General features: G+C 27.7%; 1 protein-coding gene across 1 annotated transcript; it reads left to right on the top strand.

Moving 5' to 3' along the window:
* The first annotated feature begins 250 nt into the window (after nucleotides 1-250).
* Nucleotides 251-1534, top strand: LOC107422194 (probable disease resistance protein At5g45490). The gene has a single exon (XM_016031617.4). The coding sequence runs from the start codon at nucleotides 251-253 to the stop codon at nucleotides 1532-1534; it is 1284 nt and encodes a 427-aa protein (XP_015887103.3).
* The last annotated feature ends 10861 nt before the right edge of the window (nucleotides 1535-12395 follow it).

The raw sequence follows: 12395 nt of genomic DNA, 5'->3' as shown, positions 1-12395 counted from the left end.
TTTTTACTTTTGATAAAAAAGGATTTAATTTGGAGCAAGAAAGCCACGACAAGTCAACCTTCTTCAAAGTCTTCGTAATTTATGATCCAGGGCCATCCATGGAGCTTGACCAGAACAACAAAATAGACCCCTCCATCTTTCTAGCAGCTAGGAATCTGCTTATGCGTCTACCTATTACTTCTGTTGTAGACTGAATGTTTGAGCAACATTTCAGATAAAACTTGTAATTGCATAGAAAGAAAGGGCGTAAATGGAAACAAACGAGACAGAAACCCAAGTGACAGAAACCCAAGTTGCTACCAGAGTCTTGAACAGCGACGATACAGTTGAAGAGACTCCTAGCATGATTGAACAGTATCTAAAGTCTAAATTCCTGGAAGGACTTGATGTGAATGCGGAGGGAGGCTCCGAAATTCCCTTCTTCAGCAAATTTCAAGAAATAAAGACTCTGCTCACAGAGATTTTTCGATCAACCCAGCCTGCAAGTAGGTCAATGAAGGAGATACTCTATTATCTCAACAACGTCCTGATTGAGTGTAAGATGCTATCGGAGAAGCACTGCTTGTTTCGCTCTCCGAAGGATCATATCGCCATTAACAACATCAGGATGAAGTTGAACAAGATAAAGACGGAACTCAAGGAAATAAAAGTTCGCAGAATGGCTTCAAATGGGAACATCCAACAACAAGAGCCAAATGGGTCATCAGGGGACACGCATATTTTCAGCCCCCCGGTTACTCCTCGCTCGGTAGATGCGTCTATTGTTCATGGGTTTGATGAGGATGTAATCATAGTAAAAAAACTGGTTCTCTCTCAAGAAAGCGAAGATGGGTTCAAGGCGATCGCCATTGTTGGCAGCTATGGAATAGGAAAAACAACACTTTCCCAGCTGATATTCAACAACCAGGAGATGAAAACCCACTTCCTACCGAGAATCTGGGTTTCCATGTCCAAGTTTCCCGGCAATGATAAGGACCCAAAACGAGCAATCGTCAAGAGAATGTTGATCTCGCTGGGAGTTGAAGAGGAAACCATGGATGTCGTTTTCCAGAATCATGGACTCCAAGGCCTATTATGCGCTCTTCACCTGCAACTGCTGGGAAAAAGGTACCTGATTGTGCTCGACGATGCCAGGGATATTGATCCGTGGTACGGAGAGCTGAATTCTCGGCTAAAGGGTGGTGGGAAATGGGAAGAGAGGTTTGGGTATGGATTGCCAAAAGGGTATGGAGGAACGGTGATTGTGAGTAGTAGGGATGAAGAATTGGCCAAAATGATGGTGGGGGAGAAGAATCTGCATCATCTTCTACCCCTATCGGACCCGGATAGCTGCTGGGCAATATTCAAAGACTCGGTTGAGAAAGATGGGATGCGGTTCAATCCTTCAAACGTGCAAGATCTGAGAATGGAAGTGACACAGAAATGTGGTGGGATTCCATTGGCAGCAAAAATGCTGGGTGAGAGTTTGCATAAGAAAATCCAAAATGAATCATCCACATTCGGTGGGAATCAGAATCGAGTTCATAACACCTAGCACTACTACTCATATGTTTCTTTTTTCCCTCACCAAATCAGTGTTTCTGCAATATCATTAGTTCAGTTCATTCTACAACTGCGTAAAGGAATTGAAATTGAATTGTTCACATGTCCTGTATTTGTTGGTGAGCTTATATGCTTCAATTAGAAATTCTTTTGCTTTTTTTCTTTTATATCTAAACGTGTGTGTAAGTTGCCTAAGGTACTTTTAACCATAAATATCTCAACCATTTACTAGGACGGCGGTACCGGGCTGTAATTAAATATTATTTTAAGAAATATAAATTTTACATATATATATATATATATCTTGAATCTAATGGTTTTTCAATATAAAAAGTTACTAATTAAATTTTATGTTTAAATGTTATCCTAATAACATATGATATTCTAAATAAAAATTTATTTATTTTTTTAATTTAAATTTTCAATTTATTTTTCTTAGGTTTTGATTTTAGTATCAGTAACAATCTATGGAGTACACATTTCTGTGATTGAATAAATTCTTCAACTTTTCTTCTTTTATATTCAATTTTTTTTTTTTTTTCTGGCACACATGTTTATAGTCAAATAATAGATAATATAGATCCAAGTGAATAGGTTTTGAAAAAGGGCTTCCATTTTGAAGGAGAAGGCAAGGGCTTAGCGGATTTGGATTGAGGATGTGCGCACCTCAATTTTTGCCCCTTCAACCATCTCGATCCCTTCATTCATTTTTAATACCAAAATAATAATAATAATAATAGATAATATATGTCCATGATACTTTATCAAATTAAAAATGCTTAAAAATACAAGGAGTAATAAAATCTGAGTTATGATTTGTAATTTAAATTTGATAATATGTCAAAGTTTGACATTAACATTACCACATGAGAAACAAAATAAAAAAATAAAAAAATATTAACTTTTATTTAGATTTAATCATGGATGAGCATTTAAAAGAATAATTGGCCCAAATTAAAAAAAAATATATATATATATATATATATCAGGAGTCAGGTATGAACAGTTTATATTCAAATAATAAAGAAAAAAGAAAAAGAAAAACCAGAAAAACACAAAGTGTATAATTTCTTATCAAAAGTAAAAGTAATTAATAAATAAGTACAATTATCAATTCATAAATAAATATATATATATATATATATATATTACAAGAACAAACAATATAAATTTATTAAAATAAATAAGAACTTGGGGACCTTTTGGATCAAAATTATAAATTATATAAGTTGAGTAATAAAATTAAATAAATATGAAAGATGAGTAAATGTAAAGAGAAGAAATTAGGTGAGTAAGATGAGCAAAAATACATAAATAGATGAGAAAAAAAGTGCATAAACAAGAAGGGGCATCTAATATGTTTTTTCTCCTCCTTTTTTTTTTTTTTTGTATATTTTTGTAAACGTGAAAGTATAAACAATTAGAGTTTAATTGGACTTGACTGTTATTTTTTTCCACAAATAAAAATAATTAAATATAATTATAGTAATAAATGATCAATTATATATGATATGTGCCAGGTTGGATTCGAAAGTGAGCTGCATGCTGTTTGGTCATGTGTTAACGCGAAAGAATTTGGAAACTAATGAAATTTTATTATTCTCTAAAAAGGATTTGAACATTTCCTCCTTTGGTAAGTTTTGTTGTCAAGCTTTCTCTAGTTTTTATTCTATATAAGGAGAACGTTTTGCTTTGGTTATATGGGGCATATGGAATCGCAGGTTGTGTTTATTCATGGTGAAATTCCTTTTGACTAATTTTAGACTATAAAAGTGAAATGGTGAAACTAGCAGATTGGGCCTTAGAATTTTCTAAATTAATATTTTTAATTTTTGAAATATTATTTTTTAAATGATTAATTAAATGATTAATCCCATGTTGATTCTGATTCGAGATCAAGGATTATGTGACTTATACATGTATAAATTGAAAATTATTAAAAATTGAATTTACAACAATCCCACATAAAAAATGTATGAAATATCATCTCTTCTTACATAAATTAAAGCTCCATTATCTTTAAAAATATACACTCATCTCTATACAACTATAACAATAATATATTACTCAGTTAATTCTGCTATAGTTAGTAAAGTCCTTTTATATTAATTGCAAGAGCAATTTGATAATTATTATGTTTTCCATAGTTAATAACAATTACCCAAGTAATTTTGATTTATTTGTTGAATATTTTTAATATTTTTCTTTCTTTGAACTTTTACGGTTTTAAAATGGCACTTTGCAATAGATTGCTAGAAATTTTTTCAAAAAATATTTTTTTGGAACTTTTACAAATTTTAAATAGCATACCCACATATCAAGAAAATAATAGATTATTGGAAATTTCTCCAATAAATGCAAGGTTACTTTTCATGAGCAAATATGTTATCATGTTGGTATTTTGCATAGTGACTCTCAATTGGCAGTCAATTTATTCTTGATAATGATTTTTATTTGGGTGAGAATTACTTTTTGTTTCAAAATATCAAAAAGGAGTATTTTTTTTTATTTTAAAATTTTTTTATAAATTTTGTGGATTTGAAAAATCTAAATCTATTTAATATAGAGTTTTATAGATACCTATAAAAGTTAAGAATATTCCATATAAATTTGTAATGATTTTTAAAATTTAAAAGTTAGTATATTTGATTAAACTTGATCAAATTCCTTGAAATACCCTTAAGTTTGCAATAATTACGTCTTACTACCATCATTTTAAAAAAGACGATGACCTTTGTGCCCTAATACTGATAACACTAACAGGTTTAGTGCTTTGACTGCCGAAATGTCAATTTTACCCCTAATAAAGGGCACTTATTACACATTACCAATAAAAAATGTAAACATATAAATGATAAAACAATATTCATAAAATATCACTTACCCCTCAAATCCAGTTATCTAGAAATGAATAATTTTTAAATTAACGATTTTACACGAACTATTTGTTTTTCTTTCTTCAAATGATTATAAAAAATAAATTCAATAGGATAAAAAAATAGTAATAAAGAAAATATTTATTAACAAAACATTGGAAAGTACATAGAAAAAAAAACACAAACCAAAGTATTATTTATTTTATAAAATGTTAACTCCAAATTTGAAAACAGCGTATTATTTAGTCAAATATTAGCACAAAAAGAAAACGTATTGCGTTTTTAAATCCACAAATTGATTATCGTTTCCATCTAGCTATGGAACCATCTGACCCTGTTCACAATCACTACAAAAGACTTTAAATACAAAGCCATTAAATACCCGATTCACAATCACCTATCTGCATCTTTCAGAAAAATTCACAAAATTAGAATTCTAAATTCTAAAATTAAACCAAATTGTCATATTAAAAACATTATTCCATTTATCAAAAAAAAAAAAAATTTATTCCAAATAATAAAAATGCAAGCATACCCATGAAAAGCCATCGATTCTGACTGTAGCTCAGGGCTTTATTACTCTATGGCTCCTCCACTAGCACATCATTTCCTATCTTTTTCTCCCACTTTTCTAATATTTGAATCTTCAATTGCTCCTCACAAGAAGATTCTCATAAAGTAGTTAAAAAAAATAAAAAAAAATAAAAAAGAAAAAAAAGGAAGAAAACCCATATGAGAGAAAAGGGCAAAGGGAAAACAAAAAACTAAAAAAATCGATAGCCCCAAAAAGATTAAAACCCTCCGGTATTTCCCAATCTTGTCAGCCAAATGGCTTGATCGCAGAGGATGAAGACAACCATGGTGACAATAAGGCAGAGCAGAGAATGAGGTCGTGTGCGGCGGAGGATGCTGGCAAGAAATGGGTAGAAATTGCAGAGTGAAGATAAAAAGAATGGGTGTTAAGATCAGAAGTGTTTTGCTTTCCAATAATGATAAAATTTCCTAAAATATTAATAAAATTTATCTTTCAAATAATGTTGTAAATCATGCCATAATTTTTTTTTTAAAATTCAATTATACATTAAAAATTATTTTTTATTTAAATTAATATGTTAAAAAAATAATATTTTAATATGTATAAATTGATAAATAAATTTGGTAAAATATTTTATTATTACTATTTATTTTTTTAACAAATCTCTTTGTATGATTTGAATTCATACTCTTATATGTATAAATAGGGATATTCAACTACTGAAATAGTCTAAAAATACAAATAAATATGCTTAACCATTAAAGCTATCCACTTCGCCTAGTAATATTCATTTTAAAATACAATTTTTATTTCTGTGTCTAATTTGACAGATTGATGAATTTTGAAAATTATGTATTAACATGTAATTAAGACAAATTTAAAATGCCGTAAATGTAAGTTGACTTTAAAACTTTTTAAAAATCAAATAAAAGTGGGATATTCAAATTATCAATTATTTTTAAAAATTCAAATATTTTTAAAGATTTTTTATTCAAAAATTAAAATTTTTGCTTTACAATTTTTGTTCCACTCACTCCAAAAATTTTTGTTGTCTAACAATGCTTTTTTTTTTCCCCCTTCTTTTCAAATTAAATAATTATAGAAGCTTAAAAAGGCAACCGTTTTTCTTTTTCCCTTTTCATGAAAATATAAAAAAGTAATTAATAATAATTTTTTTCATTTACTTTACCAAATAAATACATAATCACGCTTATATCACTTTCATTCATTAATTTTCTTGGTGTTGTATTTATTTTACTTTATTTATCCCTTTAAACCTTTAATTGGACTTTATCTGAAAAAAAAAAGTTTGAATTTATAGGTTGTGGTCATTCTTTGTGTTCTATATATATTTATATATATATTACTCTATGATCTTAAATAAACAATTATTGTTTTTTTAATAAAAAACAATAATTGAATATTTTATATAATATATATGCCTATTTATTTTCTTAAATATATATATATATATATATATACACACACACACACACATACCGACATGCAATGAATTTATGATTTGGATAAAAAAAAGGATCAGTTGCGTCTACTTATTATCGCTACTATTATTTTCACTTATGTTTAGTTTGTACAAAAAGCTTGTTTTCACTTATGCATAGTATGTACAAAACATAAAATGGTTTTTAACAGGATTGGTTTTAGAAACCCTTTCAAAAATTCTGGTTGGCTCTGCCCAAGGAATTTATTGGGCATCCTTAAGAAAAATTTAATAGAAACACAACTAAACTAAGGACAAATTAACACTTGCACATAAAATAACACCTCGATAAATATAGACAAGCCATAACAACATGCAAGTTTCCAATGATAGTCAATAACTATAGCAGGGACAATACAACTTATACATACAAAAGTTATTACTATGTCCATTACTAAGTTTAGAGCATTCTAAAAATATTATTTACCACCTATATATACAAAAGTTATTATTATGTCCATAATTTAGATAAGAACATTATAAAAGTATTCGTAAATTTAAATTATACAATTTATGTGATTAAATTTAGATAAAATATATATGTATATATATACACAACGATTAAAAAAAAAATGTTAAATATTGTTGTTGATATGAAATATTTAATGAATAAGTGATACACGAAATAGCTTATCTGCTAACTTTTTGATCCTAGGAAAGAAATAGCAAATAATAAGCAAGAATATGAGTCATAAAATAACAATATTTTATACTCATCATATGCCTATCATATTCATTTAAATCATTCATCTCAAAGCTTTCATATTCAAGATTGCGTACCAAATTTTGCACTCATCTTCAAGAATTTGAGTTTTAGGGATTTGTGTTTGAGTTTTAGGAACATAGTTTTCAATCACTGTGGACTGCATTTCAGCTTCAAAAATATATATTGCTAGCTCTAAAACTTAACTTGGAGAAGCGATAGATGTTCGTCTTTTGATGGCTACTATAGAACATGATCCACTACTTGAAGCAACCACATTTGGAGGTATATATATTATCAACAAAATAGAGCTTATCAATGATATTTAATTTAATTCACTCCGTTTTATTTATATTATTAAATATTTGAAAGACAATTAAAAGGTTAAAAAAAACTATTACTAAAGTTAATTCGGTAAAATAATTTACTAAACATCAATAATATTTATAATTTCAATGGATGTTATGGATTTTTTTAACTAAATTGTTAAGAATTTGATGTGGATATTTCAATAAAAATTTCCATAAAAATTTCAATGAAATTTTAATGGATATTATAAAAAATCTATCCGTTTTAATTTGGAACCTAAATTTTTTTTTGATCCTCACAAAAGCAGAAATTTCAAAAAATTTTGACAAAAATTTAAATATTTAAAACCTTGCTTATGTGATATGTGTGTTAAAAAAATGTGACCTCATCAATTGGAGTTAAATGGTAATTTATTTTCTCTTTGGTAATGACTGATAGAAGATTTTTTACTGAATGACCTTTTTCAGATGTGATATAATGATTTCTAGCCACTCTTGTTTAAAAACCTTAAAATTAACCCAAAGACAAGTTAAGATGACTATAATACACCCAAATCACTTAAACCGTAGGATTCTTCTGTGTTTTTCTTCCAAAGCTTTAGAGGTAGTCTCTTTCGGTCCCCAAGGGTAGGAGAAAATCTTGCGTACCACCGTGCTACCATATCAGATTATGCCACTTCCATTCGTTTTTTGCCACATGTTAAGACTATTTGATATCTGTTTTTCTATTTGGTTCGTCATTTAAAATTTTCCAAACTCATCATTTTTTATTTTTTTGAAAAAGTAAAATAATTATATATATATATATATATATATATATATTTTTTTTTTTTTCCATTGGCTCTTTTTTCTTTCGTAGCGACACCATATGCAGTCTCACAAGTAACTACGACTGCAGTCGAAGAAAATAATAGCAAACATGTTAGCCAGATTTCACATGCATAAACCTCCCATGGAGAAACCAAAGTGTGGCTCTCCCATTTGCTTCTCATTTTCTTAAGCTTTTGGTTTTTTTTTTTTTTTTTTTGTTTTATATATGTTTTTCAATCTATAGGTGGTGAATGAAATATGGGAGCAGATTTAGGATACTGGCGCTTTGTTATGGCTGTACTTCGCCATTTTTTTCCAAACTTTGAAGGTTTTTTTTTTTTTGTGTTATTATTATTATTATTTTATCTGCAAAGGTGAATGAAATGTTGCTTCAGGTTTGATATCTCTACAGGATAAATTTTATTTTATTACTTTTGTAAAAGTTATCAATTAAACTTGAAATTAGACAAATGGAATATTGGATATGATGCTCGTTCGGTTTTTTCCTTTTACCGGTAAAAAATTTCATCAAACTTTCTGGGGAAAAAAAAAAAATCTATAAAGCATTGCACATCATCATCATCTTCGTGATTGTTAAAGTATGAGACCTTGAGTAACACACATCAACAATAAATGAAAATCTATTTGGAGGTCTATGTGAAGTATACTAATCTATAAAGCATTGCACATCATCATCATTGTTCACTACATACGGTTTGCATGACAAATATATATGGTATATAAACTTAAAGTTAATTTGTCTTGTGTAGAATCCAAATTAAGAATATTGTAGACAACATCTTTAAATTCTACCAATGTAGAATTTCTTTTTGTATATGCAATCTTCATCTTTGGATTTTAGTATATCCACGTACCTTCTTTACTTAAACTCCTAGTTTCATAATAAAAAAATATCACTGAAATTCATGTTGTTGATAGCAAGAGTTAATTTGTGAATATGAAATGGATCTTTTTTTGGCACCACCTTCAATTACTTAGCACGGTCATAAGATTTCAAATCTTTTGAATAATAAAAACTAAATTTAAAGGGTTTTTCTATCCTTATGATAATGAATAAACAATATTAAATGCATTTTCATAAAAATGCAAAAAAGGAAAAAGTCTATTTAATGATAATGAAATATGTTCATAGTTAAGAATAATTAACCCAATAACATAGTTACTAGCTATTAATAAACATAGTTGATAAAGATGAATGAGATAGTAAATTTATAAGCCAGGATCAAAATTGTGGCATAATAATAGCCATACTAGAATATTAAACTTCTTATGCACATGTATATGGATCATATATGTAGATCCCATATTTGAAATGACATTTATTGGTATTTTTAATACACTTTTCGATAATTGTTTTTGCTAATTTGTGTACATGATAATTGTTTTTTTATTTTATTTTATTTATAATGCTCCGTATGGTAGTGCAATTATTTGTTTTGTATATGTCATCATAAAAGTTATACTAATACATTGAATAACAAGTTAATAAATGAATAAAAAATACAAATTAACCTTTTGTCTAAAAAAATAATAATTGTATAGTTGAAATTGCCAATATCCTATTAGTAGTCACAATAACATTTGTTGCTAATTTTTCCAGAGAGTAACATATTTTCTGGAAAACTTACTGATGACATTTCTCAGTATCGTTGATACACCTTTTGGTAATTTCTTTGCTAATTTATGCATTTGGTAATATTTTTCTTTTGTTTTTATAATACTCCATATGGTATTACAATTATTTATATTGTGTAGCTATAATAATAAAAGTTGTCCTAAACAAAAAGAAAAAGAAATTAAAAGAAAAAAAAAGAAAATAGTTCCATTAACATAAAAATAAAATAAAATTATACAACCCAAATCACCAATGGCTTATTGGTAATTACGATAACCGTCATCCATAATATTTTATGAAACTCAAGAATAGAATGGAAAATAATGAATTTGCTTTTACATGTCAATAACCATTACATCTCACTAATTTCATCACTTCAATACTGCTTCATTACCTCAAGTTTTGGTCATCCGCTGATGAGCTTTTGTGCAACCTTCTCTGTCTCTACTATAAATAAACTTCTTGGTTTGGTGGAAGGGAAGGGAAGAGAAGTTGGATTTGAAGTTGAATAATGGAGCTGATTTTGACTTGAACTTTTTTTTTTTTTTTTTTGGTTGAATAACGGACATTTTGATTTAGTAAAATGAAAGTTGAGGATTATGGGGAAGTAGTAAAGAATGGGGAGAGAGAGAGAGAGATTAATGTGGTAGAGAGAGAGAGAGAGATTAAATATGAAATGTTGATAAGGGTAAAATTGAAATAATAAAAAACATATGGGTAGATAAAAAAAAAAAATGAAATTTATACTATTAGGGAGACTAATAGAGTTGCTCATGTCCTTTCTCATCATGCTCTCTCTATAAACTCTTTTGAATCCTGGTTTCTGGAAAGTCTAGATTGCCTACTTAAATCAATTGATTCTAACATCTATAATTTGATTTTTGATTAATGAAATATTTTCTATGGTTTGCCCAAAAAAAAAAAAAAGAAAGAAAAAAAGAAAAAGTAGAAGATATGTTTTCAAAATAAATTAATAATTATATTTTTATTTAATAAACATAACTATATATTATATATGCGGGAAAAAAATTTATGGGTTAACCTTTCTAGGTATCTAACTAACTACAAAATTAAAGGGAAAAAAAAATCATCAAATTCAATACAATTTTAAATTGTGTTTGTTTATTTATTTATTTATTTTTTTTCTTTAAGTTTATAATTGTTTAAATTATCTAATGAACTAGTACTGTCTTTGACGTAAGCAAAATACATATGATTATGTTGAAAAAAATAAAAACGAAAAGAAAAAGCCAATTACTTTATCGAACAACACGTAAGTATGTTTTTTTATTTTTTTTTATTTTTTATTTTTTATTTTTTTATTTTGGGTCACCAAAACTCATTCAATTGGAAAGGGGGGATTCACTCGGTTTGAATTCTGAATTGGAAATGTATTTTTAATAGTTCTCACCACTTGACTAGACACACAAACATAGCCAAGAGGGTAAATTCCATTTGAAGGTTTACAAATTTTTCTCTTAAAACTTGTTTAGAAAATCATCACAATAATCTTATCATTGTTAGTTTTATATCAACAATAAATATTATAAAAATGTTATATATTAAGGCACATTTGGATATGTTTTTGGAATTATGATAAATTCTTTGAAGAATAAAAACGTACTTATGATCATGTTTAGCAAGAAATTGAAAAGTTCCTTTTTGACAAAAAATAAACACTTCCAAAGGTGTGAAAAGCGGTTTTAGACCTTAAAATATTCTTTAAATGTGCGTCTAAAAAGAAGCATGAAGATTGGTGTGAAAAATTCTTTTTTGGCAAAAAATAAGCACATCCAAATGTGTGAAAAGCGGTTTTAGGCCTTAAAAAAACCTTTAAATGTGCTTCTAAAAAAAAGCACCAAAATATCAAAAATAAATTTAAAAATGCTTTTCATTGCGTATAGCCAAACATTTTACCATTTATTTTATGAAACACTTATTACCAAAACTGGTACAAAAAATAAGTGTTCCCGAAAATAAATGTTTATTAAAAAGCATTTTCTAGCATGCTCTTAGTCTTTCATCAACGATTTTATACAATTTTTTATGGACATGAATCCTCTTCTATTCTAAACTTTATCTAAGCTTTTTAAAAAAATTTTAGGACAAGGGGTCATCCACCCATTGGAAGGTTAAGATTATTTCTTTTCATCTTTTAATTTCAAAAACTTCCAAATATAGACAGTTTTTTAATAAATATCTATTAAATACATAAGTAAATAATCATCAATTACTTATTAATTACAAAAATAATAACAACAAAACTATGGAAGTGGAAATCTTGAACGATAGTAAAAGTGATTTTAAAATCTGTGCACATAGAATTTAAGAAGAAATATTTTCTCAAACTCCTTTTTTTAGTATAACTCGACCTTATAATGGCGGAAGTAAAACCAAGCTCAAAAACCTAAGAAACAAATTTGAAACTGAATGAAAAAATTTCTAAATTATCTAAGTATTAAAGAAATCTGAACAATATACATA

The sequence above is a fragment of the Ziziphus jujuba genome, chromosome 1 (assembly GCF_031755915.1).
Source record: "Ziziphus jujuba cultivar Dongzao chromosome 1, ASM3175591v1".
NCBI lineage: Eukaryota > Viridiplantae > Streptophyta > Magnoliopsida > Rosales > Rhamnaceae > Ziziphus > Ziziphus jujuba.
Note: the sequence above shows the minus strand (reverse complement) of the source record. Positions and strands in the feature narration are given on the sequence as shown.

Coding starts and splice junctions, on each gene's coding strand:
- LOC107422194 (XM_016031617.4), top strand. CDS start 251: ATGGAAACAAACGAGACAGAAACCCAAGTGACAGAAACCCAAGTTGCT.